At 38.2% G+C, this 17907-nt stretch overlaps 1 protein-coding gene across 1 annotated transcript in view; it reads right to left on the bottom strand.

Moving 5' to 3' along the window:
• Positions 1-269: 269 nt before the first annotated feature.
• Positions 270-17907, bottom strand: part of LOC132651109 (zinc finger protein 883-like) — a gene marked incomplete at its 3' end in the record, with an annotated part of 226482 nt that continues 208844 nt past the window's right edge. The window contains exons 3-4 of the mRNA XM_060376402.1: positions 918-1037; positions 270-604 (exon numbers count right to left, since the gene is read on the bottom strand). Coding sequence (XP_060232385.1) covers positions 270-604; positions 918-1037 — 455 coding nt within the window. The remainder of the gene's footprint in view (positions 605-917; positions 1038-17907) is intronic.

Below are 17907 nucleotides of genomic sequence, written 5' to 3'. Positions count from 1 at the left end.
CATTGGTTACAGTCAGACAGCTTCTTTCCAGTATGTGTTCTTTGATGTATTAGGAGATGTTATGTGTGAAGGCTTTGCCACAGAGTTGTATTCATATGGTTTCCCTCCAGAATGTGTTGTTGTCTTAGGAGATGACTATTACATGCAAAGGCTTTAGCACACTAATTACCCTCACCAGGCTTCTCTCCACTGTGTGTTTTTTCTTGTTTTTGGATACTACTCTGCTGTGCAAAGGCTTTATCATGTTGAGTATATTTATAAGGTTTCTTTCCAGTATGTGTTCTTTTATGCCATATGAGATTACTGTTTTGTGCAAAGGCTTTACCACACTCACTACATTCATAAGGTTTCTCTCCAGTGTGTGTTCTTTTATGGCTTATGAGAGTACTGTTTTGTGCAAAGGCTTTACCACACTCGTTACATTCATAAGGTTTCTCTCCAGTGTGTGTTCTTTTATGCCATATGAGAGTACTGTTTTTTCCAAAGGCTTTACCACACTGGTTACATTCATAAATTTTCTCTCCAGTGTGTGTTCTTTTATGCCTTATGAGATTATTCTTCTCTGCAAAGGCTTTGCCACACTGGTTACATTCATAAAGTTTCTCTCCAGTGTGTGTTCTTTTTTTTTTTCAATGCAGTTTATTCAGGAACCTTGAACAATCCTTGGACCCTGGGGAGAGCCAGCCCACAGCTTAAATAGCCTCTGGGTAGCCAACCCAGGCGTGCCACGTGTGCAATGCAGATAGGTCCACATACATGGAAGCAAGCCAGATTCTCAGCCTTAGCCAAATGTGGAATTGTTCGTGACAGAGAGCACTCACCATCGGGAAGGTGGAAGGCAGAAACCAGCTCCATCTTTAAGGCATAGCATGTTCTTTTATGGCTTAAGAGAGTACTGTTTTCTGCTAAGGCTTTACCACACTGGTTACATTCATAAATTTTCTCTCCAGTATGTGTTCTTTTATGCCTCATGAGATGACTGCTTTTTGCAAAGGCTTTACCACATTGATTACATTTGTAAGACTTCTCTCCTGTGTGTGTTCTTTTATGCCATATGAGAACAGTGATATAGGGGAAGGCTTTACCACATAGAGTGCATTTAAAGGGTTTCTCTCCAGTATGACTGCTTTCATGCCTGCAAAGAAAATTGGCACATGTGAAAGATTTACCACACTCATTTCATTACAGTAACAAATATGTTTATCTATATGAATTAATTTTATAATTTGGCCTAATGGTAAAAAAGAATCAAATTTTTAACTTTTATCACTTTATTTATATTCATGATATTCCCCTTCATTATGGGTATTTTTGAAGATCCCTGTGATGGTAAGAGCATTTGTTATGTGGTTCACTTTTAGAGCACCATTTTTCTATAAGAGGTTTTCTCCTGTATATGAAGAGTATTTAAGAATTCAGAGTTTTACCTCAGCAATCCCATTTTCAAATTTTTGTACTCTATGAATGATACTTCATTTACAAAGGACCAAGACCAGCAGAATAAGTTCCAAATTCATAGTATTCATAGGTATTTTCAGCAGTATGAGTTTGCTGATGAATTTCAGTGAAGATGAAAAACTAATTAACAGTAACCGTTTATCACATTCGGAAAATTTACTCAAAGTGGGTGTACTACAAAATCAATTGTTCTTGGAGAAAGACAGGAACACTGTTTCTTTCAATATCCCTATGCTCATGTGTCTTAGGAACTTTTTGACATATGATATACCAGTTTAATTTACAAGAATAATAAAAGATTCTCACATTGAATTAACACAGTTTGTTTTTTGTTCATCATAGGCATGTCATAAAGGGATTAAGGTTTCTCCACAACAATATTCTTGATGCTCATAAGCTGCTTCTTTCACTAAACTTTACAATGTTACTGCATGAAAATGAGTTACACTGGTTATACTATGAAATTTTTGCTTATTAGAAGGTTTTGGACACATACTGATCACCAATTCAATGTGTATACCTCGTACAATATCTGATCAGATAGAATAATACTAAACAGATTGGCAGTTCAAGTCAGTAGCTGTAATGTCCATATGATTCAAATGGTATTTTCTGTTACATTATTTTATTTTCTTCTATCTTAGGGGAGTGCCTTATAAACACAAATCAGATATATGACATTGAAGTACATGGAATTGTGAGATTTTAATGATCATCAGTACACTTAAAGCAGTGCTGTTTTTATGCTGTTGCTTTTCTTTAAAACTTTCAGGACACAGCTAGGTGTGCTGGTACATGTCTTTAATCCCAGCACTTGTAGAGGCAGAACCAGGCAGATCTGTGTGATGTTGAGGTCAGGCTGGCCTAACAAGCAAGTGTAAGTCAAGCCACAGCTACACAGAAAAAAAAAACTATTTCAAAAACTGAAAATAAAAAGCAGCCAACAAACAAACAGACAAACTTCCAGAACACATTAAAATTTCTTAAGATTCATATCTGTATCAGCGTGCAGATAAAGTTACCTTTTATTACTTGTAGAACTTTGAAAATGTTCTTCAATATTATGGTCTTCCCAATTGTAGCCTAAAATATAGTACCAGAAAATATATATTATTGGGAATATATTATTATTAAGGCAAAACTTAAATCACTATCTTCTGTGACGCTTAGAACCATGCCTTATTTATTCACTTCATTCCTCCTCAGTCTCAATTGGAATTACAGAAGAGGATCAATAACAAAGTAAAAGTTGTCTCCTTATTTTAAAAGTGAAAGAAAACTTGCAGTCTTACATATAGCAGTGAGGTTTTTACAGGTCTCTAGCATCACATCTTGTAGAGTTGCTTCTGGGAAGGTTCCAGAAAAGCCCACTCTTCTTGGCTGAATTTCACATGCACATCATTGAAGGTGACTGAATTCTAAAATATGCCATACATTTGTACAACAGAAACAGTGGCAACAATATAAATTTATATTTCATTGGCAATATAATCATATAATTCTAGTGCTTCTTCCATTTATATTCTGACACAGAAGTGCTAGTGTTAGACAGTTGGGTGCTGTGCATCAGGTGAAGGAGGAGAGAAGAAAAAGCTTAAGGTTAAATTGTAAGGGAAACTAAAGGTGTGATTCGAAAACCTGTGTTAAAGGAGTTTCATTAGTTTGTAAGACATGAATATGAATTAGCTATTAGCTGGGTTCTTGAGTGATCTATGAATTGTCTTCAGTTACTTGGGCGAGTAGGTCAGGACCCTGTCATGAGACAGGTGGAAGGAAAAAACACAGTCATGATATTTTATCGAGCAACAAATGAGATGTGGCTATCAGAAAACAATGAACAAATGGGTGGTGTCAGTCAAAAGACAATATGACACTGAATATCATGTTCTAACCATGCCTCAGGGAAGTGGCATATCAGTATGTGAAAAGGGGGCCTCATATATTTGTGGAAGTGAAAGTGGAGTACAGTGAATGCATGGATAAAAAATAATGTGAGGTGGCAAACAACAAAAATAATAGCTGATAAGATCATATTTGTGAGTGACCAGATAAAAGACATAGAACACATGATTTTTATTTGATAATTGTTTTGTATATTCTTCTTTCCAAATCATGTATAGTCTATATTTGAAAAATAAAAATTAAAGCTTTTATATTAAAAAGGAAGTGCTAATGTTATCAATAAGTCATTCTTAGAAGAAAACTGAATAACTGTGTCATATCTGAACTTTTTGAATAGGATATAACCTTGGAATAGACATGCCAATTAATGTGGACAAAGACAAACCGAGAGAAGAGAGTGAAATAGAAAGAGAAAGATAGAGACAGAGATACAGAGAGAAATGAACATATGAACAGTACTGATTACATATCAGAGAAATTTATGAACATTTATTAACTACAAAAATGATGGACAAGCTGGGTGTATTCAGCTATGCCTCTAATTCCATCACTCAGGAGGCAGAGGCAGGTGATTATCATTGAGTTGGATGATATCATGATCTATGCAAAGAGTTCCAAGACAGCCAGACCTATATTGTAAGACAGAGCCTCCCCTAAAAGTCAATCAAACAAATATAATAGATAGAAAAAACTCAGAGGTCTTTACTGAAGCTCCTACAATGAATTATACATTCAATCCAATTCTGTATTAATTTTCCAGAAACCAGCAGGGCCACAGCTTAAACTATAACATTAATAAGATCTTACTAAAAGGAAATGCATGTTTAAAACGTTAAAAAAATATTACCAATTTAAATGCTGATGATAAATAAGCAACACAAGGCAGGAGAGATGGCTCAGAAGTGAGGAGCTCTTGCTGCTCTTGCAAATAATTGGCCTCAATTGTCAGTGTTTACATGGAACCCACTACTATCCATTGTTCTAGGTTCATGAGTTCTGAGGCAATCTTTTGACTGGTGTGAGGAGCAGGCACACAAGAGGTGCATAGTCATGCATACAAGCAAAATATTCATATTCAGTAAAAATTAAAAAAAAAACAGATCCCTGATGGCAGAGCTGATTGCACACTGTGTTTGATCAGCAGGGTAGCAAAGGCTGCACAGTGATCAATTGTTAGAACAGTAGGCCACAAAACACCACTGACTGTGTTTCTCAGGTGAAAGGAAACCCAATGGTGAGGGAAAAATGGGTTCCAACCTCAGAGCACTGAGCTAATCTCTGGAAAAGTTCCTGAGATGTTGAAGCAGGAATGAGGTTTTCAAGCAAATGGATGCAAGAAACAAGCAGGAGTAGCAATTCTAATATCTAATAAAACAGACATTCAACCAAAATTAAATGAAAGATATGAGGAAGGATACTTCAAACTCATAAAAGGAAAATTCTACCAAGATAGTGTCTCAATTATGGGCAACTATGCCCCAAATTCAAGAGCACCCACATTTGTAAAAAAAAAAAAAAAAAAAAAAAAAAAAAAAAAAATTAATAAAGTTTAAAGAACATTTCAATTTCCACACATTAATAGTGAGAGACCACAACAACTCACTATCATCAAAGGACAGAGCAGTGAAACAGAACCTAAAATGAGATATAATGACACTAATGGATGCCATGAATTAAATGGACCTAAAAGATATCTAGAGAAATGTTCACCCAAACAGAAAAGAATATATCTTCTTTTCAGCACCTCATGGACCCTTCTCTAAAATTGACCATACAGTAGGTCACAAACCAGGCCTCAACACATACAAGATTGAAGTAATATCTTGTATCTTATCAGACCATGATAGACTAAAGATGGATCTTGACAATAAAAGAAATAGCAAAAAGCCTTCACATACATGGAACCTGAACAACTCCCTACTCAATGAAATCTGGGTCAGGGAAGAAATAACTTCCTACAGGTCAATGGAAATGAAGGCACATCATACCCAAACTTATGAGATGCAATGAAAGCAGTCTTAAGAAGAGATTTAATAGCACTAAGTGCCCTCATAAGCTATTGGAGACTTCCCATACAAGCAACTTAATACTCTAGGAAAAAAGAAGCAGACACACCCAACAGGAGTAGACCACTAAATAACCAAACTCAGGGCTGAAATCAATAAATTAGGAACAAAGAGAACAATTCAAATAACAAAACCAGGAGCTAGTTCTTTGAGAAAATAAAAAAAAACAGACAAATTCTTAGCCAAACTAAGAAAATGGCAGAGAGACACTATCCAAATCAACCAAGTCTGATAAAAAGAGAGATATAACAGACACTGAGAAAATCCAAAGAAACATTAGCTCTTATGTCAAAGCCTATATGCCACACAATTTGTAAATCAAAATGAAATATACAATTTTTTGATTATTTCCACCTTCCAAAGTTGAATCAAGATCAGGAAAAGAAATTTGATAGTCTTACATCCCCTCAGTGAATACAAACAAACATCAAAAGACTCCCAACCAAGGGCCAAATGATTTCAGAGCAGAATTCTACCAGAGCTTCAAAGAAGAGAGAATACCGATATTCTTCAAACTATTTCATAAAATATAAATGGAAGCAACATGACAAACTCCTTTTGTAAGATTGCAGTCACCTTGATAAATCCTCAAAGACCCAAAAAAGAAAGAGAACTCCAGACCAGTCACTCTTATGAACAATGATGTAAAAATACTCAATAAAATACTCACAAACCAAATCTAAGAGTATATCAAAGATATCATCGACCATGACCAAGTGGGCTCCATCCCACGCATGCAGCAGTTAAATACATGGAATCGATCAATGTAATCCATCATATAAATAAATTGAAAAAACAAAACCAACAACCACATGATCATTTCCTTAAATGCTGCAAAAGCATTTGACAATTTCCAACACTTATTCTAGTTTAAAGTCTGGAAGTGTCCGAGGGTAGAAGGCATATACCTAAAAGCAGTGAAGGCAATACACAACAATCCTATAGCTAACATCAAACTAAATGGAAAGAATGTTAAATCAATTCCACTGAACTCAGGGACAAGGAAAGGCTACCCACTCTCTCCAAATCTCTTCAATACAGTATCTGAAGTCCTATCTAGAGCAATAAGACAACAAAAGAGTTTAAGGGGGTAGAAATTGAAAAGGAAGAAGTCAAAGTAGCATTAGTCGCAGATGAAATGACAGTATATGTAAGTGTCCCCAAAAGTTCTACCAGGCAATGCCTACAATTGAAAAACACTTCAGCAAAGTGGCTGGATACAAAGTTAACAAAAATCAGTAGCACTCCTGTATACAAAAGACAAACTGCCTGAGAAAGAATTAGGGAAACAACACCCCTCACAATAGCCAGAAAAAAAAAAACCCACAAAGTATCTTGGTGTTACCCTAACCAAGCAAGTTAAAATCCTATATGAAAATTAAAAAAACAAAATAAAACCTTAAAGCCTCTGAAAAAAGAAATTGAAGAAGATAACAAAAGATAGAAAGATCTCTCATGCTCACGGATCAGTAGGATCAACATAGTAAAAGTTGCCATATTACCAAAAACAATCTACAGATTCAATGATATCCCCATCAAAACATCAACACAATTCCTTACAGACCTTGAAAGAATAGTTCTCAGCTTCATGTGAAAAAATAAACAGAATTGCTAAAACAATCCTGTAAAATAATAGATCTTCAGGAAGTTTCTCCATCCCTTATCTCAAACTATACTATAAAGCAATAGTAATAAAAACAGCATGGTACTATTATAGAAACAGACTGGTGAATCAATGGAATTGAAGCGAAGGCTCATAGATAAACCCACAAAAATATGGACACATGATTTTTCACAAAAAAGCCAAAACCATGCAATGGAAAAATGGCAACATCTTCAACAAATGGTGCTGGTCTAACTGGAAGTTTACATGTGGAAAAATGAAAATAAATCCATATTTATCATCCTGCACTAAACTAAAGTCCAAGTTGATCAAAGACTTTTAACATAAAACTAGACACACTAAATCAGTTAGAAGAAAAAGTGGGGAAAAGCCTTTATCACATTGGCATAGAATATAACTTCCTGAAAAGAACACCAAGAGCACTGGTTCTAAGATCAACAACTAATAAATAGAATTTCATGAAACTAAAACCTTCTATGAATCAAAGAACTCTGTCAATAGAACAAATAAAAAGAGCCTGAGAAAAGATATTCACCAACCTTAACAGCAGAGAAGGCTAATTAACAAAATATAAAAAGAGCTCAAGAAATTAAACTCCAACAAACCAAATAATCCACTTTAAAACTGGGATACAAAACTAAACAGAGTATTCTCCACAGAGGTATAGCAAATGGTGGAAAAACATTTAACTAAATGCTAAATATCAATAGTCATCATGGAAATGCAAATCAAAATGACTTTGATATTCCATCAGAATGGATAAGATCAAAACCTGAAGAGACAGCACATGATAGTGAGGATGTGGAGAAAAGGAAACACTCCTCCATTGCTGGTGAGAGTGCAAACTTATACGACCACATTAGAAATCATTCTGATGCTTTCTCAGACAATTGGAAATAGTGCTACTTCAAGTCTCAGATATATTCTTCCTGGGCATATTTCCAAAAGATGCTCCACCATTCAATAAATACATTTGCTCAATTATGTTCACAGCATCTATATTCATAATAGCCAGAATCTGGAAGCAACCTATATGTCTCTCAATGAAACAACGGTTACAGAAATTGTGGTACATTGACACAGTTGAATGCTACTCATGTGTTAAAAACAGGGAAATCATGAAATTTTCAGGGAAATGGGATGGAACTAGAAAAGATTATTCTGAGTGAGGTATACCAGAATCAGAAAGACATGCATGGTATATACTCATTTATAAGTGGATAATAGCCATAATACAGGACAAACATACTACAATCCACAGACGTAAAGAAGCTAAATAAAAAGGAGGACCCTATGGAGGATGCTCAATTCTCATTGAAAAGGGCAAATAGAATCGATACCAGATGTGAGTGAAGAGAGGGAACAGGATGAGAGCCTAACATACATGTCCTCTGAAAGACTCAACCCAGTAGGGGATTGAAACAGATGCTAATACTCACAACCAAACTTTAGGCAGAGCACAGGGAATCATAGGAAAGAGTAGGGGGATAGAAAGACTCAGAGATGACAGGAGCTCCATAAGAAGACCAACAAGGCCAACAAATCTGGGATTGTGGGGACATGCAGAGACTGATGCATGCACCTAAGACCGTTCATGTATAGGACCTATACCCCTGCTCAGATGTAGCTGATAGGCAGCTCAGTCTCCATGTGGGATCTATAGTAAGGGGAGCAGGGGCTGGCTCTGAACTGGACTTTGTTGCCTGCTTTTTGATCACTTCCCCATGGTGGAGGAAGCATTGGTATACAACAAAGGAAGAGGATGTAGACAATCCTAGTGAGATTTGATAAGTTGGGGTCAGCTGCTAGGAGAGGAGGGCTCCTTCTATCTGATAAAACGAGACAAGGGGGAAAGAGGAATGGAGGATGAGATGAGGAAGAGACAAGGGAGGAGGCTACAATTGAGATGTTAAATTATTTTTAAATTTTATTTATTACAATTTATTCACTTTGTATGCCCACTGTAGCCCCCTCTGTCATCTATTCCCAGTCCTACCCACCCTCTTTCTCTTCTCCTATGCCCTTTCCCTAATTTGATAGGGAACTAACTCCTCCCCTTCTATCTGACCCTAGCTTATCAGGTCTCATCAAGGAAGGTTGCATCATCATTCTCTGTGGCCTTGCAAGGCTTCACCCCCAAGAGGAGTGATTAAAGAGCCAAGTTCATGTCAGAGAATAAATTACAAAAAAAAAACAAATTTAAATAAAAAATAAATTAAATGTGTATAAAATGAATGAATAAAGTTTAAAAAAAACACAACAGGTTGGAAGAATGTCACACCCCTGCAATTCAATGACTCAGAAAGCTCAGACAGAGTTAATGTCATGAATACATGCCCCTAAAAATTAAATATACTCTCTGCCAAATTTCAAATGCAAGATGTAGATGAAGATCACCACAAAAAAATATGCTTACACAGACAGAACAAAACTAAACTAAATAAAAACCCAACACCCTACATTCCAGACTCAGCAGCCAATGATGATGATGTTGATGCCAGGCATGTTGGCCTAAATTTTACCCCAACCCTCAACTGGAGTTAGACCTGTAAGTGCAAAACCTTGCTGGTGTACATACTTACATGACTTTCAGGACAGTCTGGGATACACAGAAACTTTTTCATTCAATGTCAAAACCAGAAATATCATCTTCTCTGGGAGCTTTTTTGATTGAATCAAATAATTTCTGACCAAATTCACTATTGGCTTGTGAATCCCATGATGAAAATGTAGCCTAACTTCAGTGATTCTAAAATTTGGCAATAACTCATACACTGTTTAAATGTCCAAAGTCTCTTCTGACATATAAGAATATCTCTTGACTGCCACATCAGAAGCAAGTTACATCATTCAAACATAGATGCACAGAATACCCCTTCCCATTCCAGTACAGAGGAATGTATACATAGCGAGGGAAGACTGTACCAAGGAAAGAAGACCAGCAAGGAAAACAGCAAATCCTGTTGCTGTTTCAAAAGGTTTAGAGGGTCCTATCTATGCAACGTATCATACATCTCTCAGATTGGTTACTTCCACTCCCTATAGGCAGCACTCAATGGCCGGTGTCTCATAACTTAGGTATCTCAACATCTTGTAGTGTCAAGATGCAACTCAGGCTTCACCCTCACGGCTTCATGCAATGAACATTTACAGTATCTTCACTGGTAATCTGACTCTGCCAAACACAGATGGCTGGCACCATGCTGAACAGAAACCACAAAGAATCTATTATGTTAAATTTTGCATCTTTCTTGTTTTCAGAAAACGCACAACATGGGTGAGCCTGTCAATTTGGATTCAAAATTGAGATGAACTGTGCCACACTTAAACCAATTGGAGCAGGCTTTATATGAAGTTCATTCCTGGCACTAGGAATCACGTTGAATCCTCTTTCCATTAACAGAAGAATTAGCAGGAAGGCATTTACTCTATGAATATCATTTTAGGCTTCAAATGCAGAGCTAGGACCTTTTCTTTGATGGTGATAATCTCCTTGAAAAATTCTACCTCTGTTTCATCACATGACTGCCATTTGAAACAACCTAGTAATGTTTTTCTCTACAAACCAAAGCACAGTTATTTTTGCTCCACTTGTCTCTTTCTTTCCCTGTGGTCCTGAATGTCTCTCTAATAATAACCATTCAACAGATTGAATATTCCATCTAAGAAATCCTGTCCATCATTTTTTAATTCTGCCTTACTCAATTTCAAGGCATGGGCAGAATAAGTATGATTTGCAGCTAAAATATCACACAAATGACCTCTAGCTTAATTTTTCCATAGAGTCTATTGTTCACCGAAATCCTATGACATGGACTTCCTCTGTCTGCAATACTCTCAATACCCGGATCTTCTAGGTCCTACCAGAACAGCCAATGAAGCTCTGTTTACACCTTTGTAATGCTTTTGCCATCTTAAGTCCTGATGTTTTCCACAGTCCTTTAAAAGAAAATATTCCAAGATTCTGTCCAGCAGTAAAATCACTCTTTGCATATAACTTTTTGTTCTAATTTGCTACTTTGATGTTGTGACTAAATCCCCTAACTAAAAGGCTCTCAGGTCATGAATGGATTTACACGCTTAGTATGGTACTGTCAGATCACAGTCCATCATTTTGGGAGTTTAGCATAGAAAGTCAATTTTGAAGAAAATTAAGGCAAAGAGCCATGGGCAAATGTTTCCTGGGTCATTTTCTTGCTTCATCACGGTCCCACGGAGACAAGCCATTAGAGTCTGGCAGTAGACTTTCAGGTGTTCCCTATCTCTAGGTGTGTTGTAATCCCAGTTGAGGCAGGTGAGGGGAAAGCCATTCTTAATCTCATTAGGGAGGACGGAAGACCTCCTGTCCGTTCCCAGCGCATTCTTTCTCGCTTCAAAGAGAACCCATCCCGTTCCTCGGTAGTCAGGAGGGCCTGCAAGAGTTGCTGGCAATCATCCCAAGTGGGCTGGTGTGAGAATAGAACAGATTCAAAAAAAATCAGTTAGAGCTTGAGGATTTTCAGAAAAGGGGGTTGTGGGCCTTCCACTTATTGATTTCCATCATCATCAGGGGGCCCATAGGCCTGCAAAGGAAGGGCCATGGAGTCTGGCTGAGTTGCTCGGTGACTCCACATTCCCACCCATGGATCACTTTCACTTTCAGAATCTGGTGGCGACTACATCAGTGCAGAGGGACTGCTGGCAGCACTCGGGCTTTCAGAATCTGGTGCTGCCGAGGGACCGGTGGCACCCTGCTGCAGACCTGCTGGGGGATTAGTGGGGAAAAGCTGGTGGATCAAGAAGGTCAAAGAAACAACAATGATAGAGACAAAGAGAGCATGACTGGAAATTCAGATAAGGATGCCCTTACGGGTGGTACCATGGAATTCTGATTGAGAGGCTGCCTCACGGCAGCCATCTCCAATGAGAAACAGATGGGAGGAGGACCATCACGGACCTGGTCTCCCCATATGGAAAGGCTGCCTTCTGGCAGCCAACTCCTACAGATGGGAGGAGGACCATCACAGACCTAGCCTCCCCAGATGGAATCTGGAGCGTCCTCCAGTTCCCAGATACAGAGTGGTATACCAGAAATCAGACTAGCCTGTTCTGAGCTCGTCTTTCAAACCCAGTCTGATGAGGGATGGGAAGGGGCACGCTCTTTTCCAGCCAATGCACCAAAAATGTAAGACCTGGTGTCTCACTGCTCAGGATCGTGCCCTTCCCAGGACTCTCAAAGACCACAGCTCGATGCAAAATCAAGAGGTTTTATTGCTATTGCAATAGGGTCACCCCTCCAAAGATAGGAGCCAACCGTGAACATGCAAAGCACAGGGTTTTTATACCTTAAAATCAGGTCACTTTTGCTCTATAGTTTACAGCTGGTTGTAGATAGTTTACAGCTGGTTGTTTCTCAGAACAGTTCACCCCGCCTTCAAGAGCTCTCTGCACCTGGTTTCAATTCAAAGAATCACAATTGTTTCTCATTCCCAGGTGGTCCCTCAGTTCTTCCAGAGTTCATGAGTTCAATTCCCAGCAAACACATGGTGGCACACAACCATCTATAATGAGATCTGGTGTCCTCTTCTGGTGTGCAGGTGTATGTTCAGACAACATTGTAATAAAATAAATGAATATTAAAAAATTCAGAGACACGCCTGCCACTGCTTGCAGGAATGCTGGGATGACAGGCATGTGCCACCACACTGGCTGTTTTTTAATATTTGAAAAAGATTTATTATCTGTGTCTGACTCCCAATGCTGTAATCAAAGACGCAGAGACCCAAGAATACCTTCTCCAAATGCAAGGGACTGGACATGATTTAATGAAGCAGCACCTGTAGCTCCTGATGTGGTGACTTCTGGGAAAGGTGGCTGAGCAATGACCTCATGCAGCTCCTGGCCAATTGTGGGACACTATGGCATGGCAGGGAGACCAGGGGAAATGCTGTGTGGGCTCTGAGGATGGTGATGGGCTACAGCTGCCTGCAGCAGCATGAAGAGGCTTTCTGAGCCTCCTACTTCCAGGCTCCTTGCCAAGCAACCAGTGAGTGAAGATGAGGAACTGAGGCACTTTATATTGGGAACATCACGTGGTAGATACTGGGATTTGTAGATGGCTCTCAGGCCATCCATGCAGGATACTGGGAAGCAATCCCAGTATGCATCACAATGCCAGAATGGCATTTATATAGTTCTCAGCTACAATCCCAGAAGTCCATGCTCCGAAGCCATATTTGTAGTTATCAGGCAGGTGGACCTCTGCTGCAATGAATCTTGGGATGGTTGGCACTTCCATGATCAGGGAGCACTCCGAAGGGAGTGCTGAAGGAATATAAGTCTGTCTGTGACTAGAAAATTTGTGTTTACATCCCCGGAGAAGCGGCCAGGCCGGGGAGATGGTGGATCGGCCTAAGAGCCTTTGAGCCAGGAAGTCTCTGGCTCCCTGCAGGGTGGATACGGAAGCAAAGCCTGAAGGGGTGGGACTTCCAATAACCTGTGCCACTGTTAGGACTGGTTTTCCCTTGTCAGCATCCTTCTTATCCCAAGCTGTTTGCTTAAACTTTGAGTCCCACTCACATGGGGAGGCTGTCCACCTTTCTGTCTCCCTGAAGTCCATGAGCGGCTTGTGCATGAGGTTCCCACCATGTCTGCATGCATCCTGGAGGAGGTGGGTGCACGCTGCCAGGGGTTCAGGTTGTGCATGAGCTTGTATAGGTTTTACAGGTGCCCTCTGCTGGCCTGCAGGTAAGCTAGCAGGCAGGACACTATAAATAATTTTCAGATGCTGGAGACTGATTAGGTAAGGTACTCTATTCTTAGTGATTAGGGTGCTTGGTCTCAGTACATAAGGATCTGGCCATATCTGTGGACCTGAAAGCATACACACATGCTTAACAGTGTATAAATAGTGTTTAGGGTGCAGGGGGCTGAGTAGCTAAGTGCTCTGTGCTTAGCAGTTAGGATTTTTGGAACTCAGTACATAAGGATCCTGCCACCTCTGCTGGCCTGAAGGCATACACACATGGGCAAAGACAAAAAGGAGGAGGATAAAGAAGAGAAAAGGAATGAAGAAAAGTAAGAAAGACATCTGTGTGGTTTTACAGAAAAACTCCCAGCTAATGGAAACATGGATACTATTTGGTGTTGATTTGCTTTATCTGAACCAACATACACAGTTAAATGTGCAGGTATTCTATAATGATATGAATAATTGATGTTTTTCTACATGTTAAATAAAATATTTTCAGCCAGAAGGAAAGTGTGGAACATGGCAAAACAATGAAAGACCCCCGAAGGTTGTCTTCCATCAGGGAGACCCCGTACCCAAAGATCAACGAGTCCAGTTGTTCGGATGCAACCAGCAAGAGGCTTTATTGAGTACACGGGTACCCGGGGCGACCAAGTCTCTTGGAAGACTTGCGTGCCTCTCAGTTGGGGTGACAGGTTTTTATAGGGCTCGGGAGCAGGAAGCGCGGTTACAGAAGCGAGAAGCATAGTTACAGGGGTCTGATTGGGTGGTTTGAACAAAGCCTTATTAAGTCACGTACCCAGAACAGAGAAGGCGGGAAGGCAGATTGTGAGCCGAGTCACGTACCCGGAACCGGGAAGGCGGGAAAGAATGCAGCGAGGTAGCTCTCCCCTCAGGGAACTTACTGCTATACCGCGCCTACTCTACATAGTGTTAACAATCACTGCTTATCTTTTGGTCTCTCAACAACATATTATACTTAGAGTCTGTATCAAATAAGAATGGTTTGGTAAACTTTTTCAGAGGAAGCGTCTCCTCTTCAAAGCCAAGAACTATCACTGTCTTAAGGCATTTTCTCAAGGCACCTACAACCCTCCCAGTACCCAAGAGAGTCTTAATTCCATAAATTCTGGATTGACAATTTTAATTCCTCACTTCCTGTTTTGTTATCTGAAAATAATACACCATACCCAGCAAATATTTCTATAAAGATTAAACAACAAAAAATGGTGTGATGACCATTTGTGAGTCCATTTACAACGTATGGAATGTAGTGTATGCAGTGGCCTATGCCCTCCATAAAATACTGTTGAGCAAAACAGAAATGGGTCTAAAGAAGACTAAAACAAGCAGGGGCTTCTACAATGGCAGGGAAGCCTTATTCATAAGCACAGGACCATTAGGATCTAACATCATTGGTAAGTAATTTACTGTGGTCAAGCCAATACATTTATTTTCCTTATAATTAAATATATAACTTTAAATGGAAAAAGTTCTCTCACAGGCTATTTGTCTATATTGGTAATTATCTTACATGGTTTGGGGACTGAAAGCACTGATTTGAAGACATTAAATTTAAATATATTTCAGCAAATATTTTCCTAGGGTGAGATGAACTTCTGTCTCTAACATGAACTCAGTGGCTGGCTCTTTGAATACCTACCCTGAGCAGCCTGGCCAAGCCACAGAGGAAGGCAATATAGCCAGTCTTGATGAGACCTGATAGGCTAGGGGCAGAAGGAAGGGGAGGAGGACCTCCTCTATCAGTGGACTTAGAGAGGGGCTTGGGAGGAGGCTACAGATGGAATACAAAGTGAATAAAATGTAATAATATAAAAAATAAAAATTTAATAAAAATGACAAAGAAGTCATAAAAAGATGTATGGGTAATCAATCTAAAATATAACAAGTTAAAAAAACTGAAATTTTTATATTTTCATTCAATATGTCCAATGACATAAGATACAGACAAAGGGATCATATACAAAGCAGCCATTTCACCTAAAATACAATCTATATTTATGACACAAAACTTTAAGAAGATCCTTTGTGGACAATAAATAGCTTGTCCTGCAGTCAGCAGTAATTGAAAAGTAAATGCTTTCACAGATTATTGAGTATTAATAAGGTAAGATGAAGGTGAAACCAAAACTGTGTTTCCATTATTAAGTTTTAGAACACAGACAGTGCTCATGATCCTGGGCCATATCTCAAGATATTAGTGATAAGTATAATGCGAGGGTTTCAAACCAACAAGATATAAACTTAGGACTCATTTAAACTTACAAGCTTTCAAGGACGGTATCATTGAGAAAATGGCGAGCAAGTCAATTGAACTTTTCATTCAGTCAATGATAAGTAAATGAAAGAAGTGTGAATGTTTAGTATACTATGTAATTTTTAGTATTATGGGAATCAGTAATATTTGACATTGATATTGACATAGTCTGTAATCATGGCTTGTAGTCATAGTATATTAGGTAAGTTAGTACATCTCTTATACTCATAACTGTCTACCTATATAGAAGTTCTTTAACACAAGTTATTAATTAGTTAACAATATTAGGTTACATTATTAATTTTCAAAACTTGATTTTTTTTGCTATCAAGTTAATACTGGTGTCTCAACAGAAATATGGAATATTTCCCTTTTATTTATCCTTTTCCTTTCTGTGGAATACTTTGAGGAGTATCTCAGTGAGTACTTTGGGACCCTTGTAGAATTCATGCTGAATCTCTGGACTAGGCTTGCATTATTTTATTTTTACATTTAATGGAGAAATTTAAATTACTGTTTTTATCCTGTTTGTGATGTGTCTGTTTAAATAATTTACTTCATCTTGATTTAATGTTGTTAGATTTTATAATTCGAGAAATCTATTTTTTTTTACAATTTAAAGTTTAGTTGAATGAAGATGTTTAAAATATGAACCTATGATTCTCTGCTTTCCTTAGTGAACACTGTAGTGTCTGTTAGATCAGGATTGATGCAGTTGACATGGAATTAAAAGACAGAAGACAGGCATTTCCAGATGGAGGATTTTTCTCTCAAACAGAACACTGATGCACTAGTCTTTGGAGGGGGGAAGGGGAGATTCTGTGCTGTAGTACATGGGCTGCAAGTTTTAAGTGGCTTGATGGGAGAACATATCATGGTGATTCAGTGTATAAATTTCTGGACTTAGTCCTGCCTCTGAGGTTTCATTCATGAATTATGGGTGCTGGCAGTTATTCTTGAGCATTGGGTAGTTTTGGAGGAAGCATTTTCCATTCGGAGATTTTTTTTCTTTGTTAATGTTTCTATTGCTATGATCCAACATTGTGTTTTGTGTGTGTGTGTGTGTGTGTGTGTGTGTGTGTGTGTGATAACAATGAAAAAAAGACACCACAATTTTACAAAAGAGCCATGAGGAATGTATGGGAGTTTTTGGAAGGAGGAATGAGGAGAGGTAATGGTGAAGTTATATTATGCTTGAAGTTATATCAGAATTGAAAAATAATAGAAATAAAAATAAATCAAATCACTATCATTGATATATTAAACTTTCTTGAAGGCAGCAAAAATTCTAATCAATTTTTTCTGTTTAACAATCTTTGCCACTTTGTTGTAAAATTGAGTCTGTTACTGCTGAGGTTTTACTGGAACATGTTTATTAATTCCCATTATTATTTTATTTTGGTGTCATCCTTAGATTAAAAAATTATTATTATTGGTTGCTTTCATTCTTATATTTAACTATAACTTAACTACAATCACTTAGAACGTTCAGTTTCCTTATGAAAAGAAATATGTTGTTTATCCTAGAAAACATATATACAGATAGAATTATAAAAATCAGCAGTTTATATTTCAAAATACATGTGTATATATAACACATGAAATAACAATGAAGAAAGAAGCTGTGAATTTGAAGGTGAGCAGATGGGAACATGTGGGAAGGCCTGGAGGGAGAAAAGAGAAGGAAGAAACTTTGTAATGAAAATATAGTCTTAAAATAATTTGTAAGTGTTAATATCCAGGAGTCAATACCCAGGGTGGAAAAACTGAGGCAGGTGAATTCAGGGTCAGGACTGATATTTGTGTCTTTCTGTCTACCTAAACTTAATTTATTAGGGCATTTGATGAG

This window comes from Meriones unguiculatus (assembly GCF_030254825.1).
Source record: "Meriones unguiculatus strain TT.TT164.6M chromosome 13 unlocalized genomic scaffold, Bangor_MerUng_6.1 Chr13_unordered_Scaffold_40, whole genome shotgun sequence".
NCBI classification, from domain to species: Eukaryota; Metazoa; Chordata; class Mammalia; order Rodentia; family Muridae; genus Meriones; species Meriones unguiculatus.
Note: the sequence above shows the minus strand (reverse complement) of the source record. Positions and strands in the feature narration are given on the sequence as shown.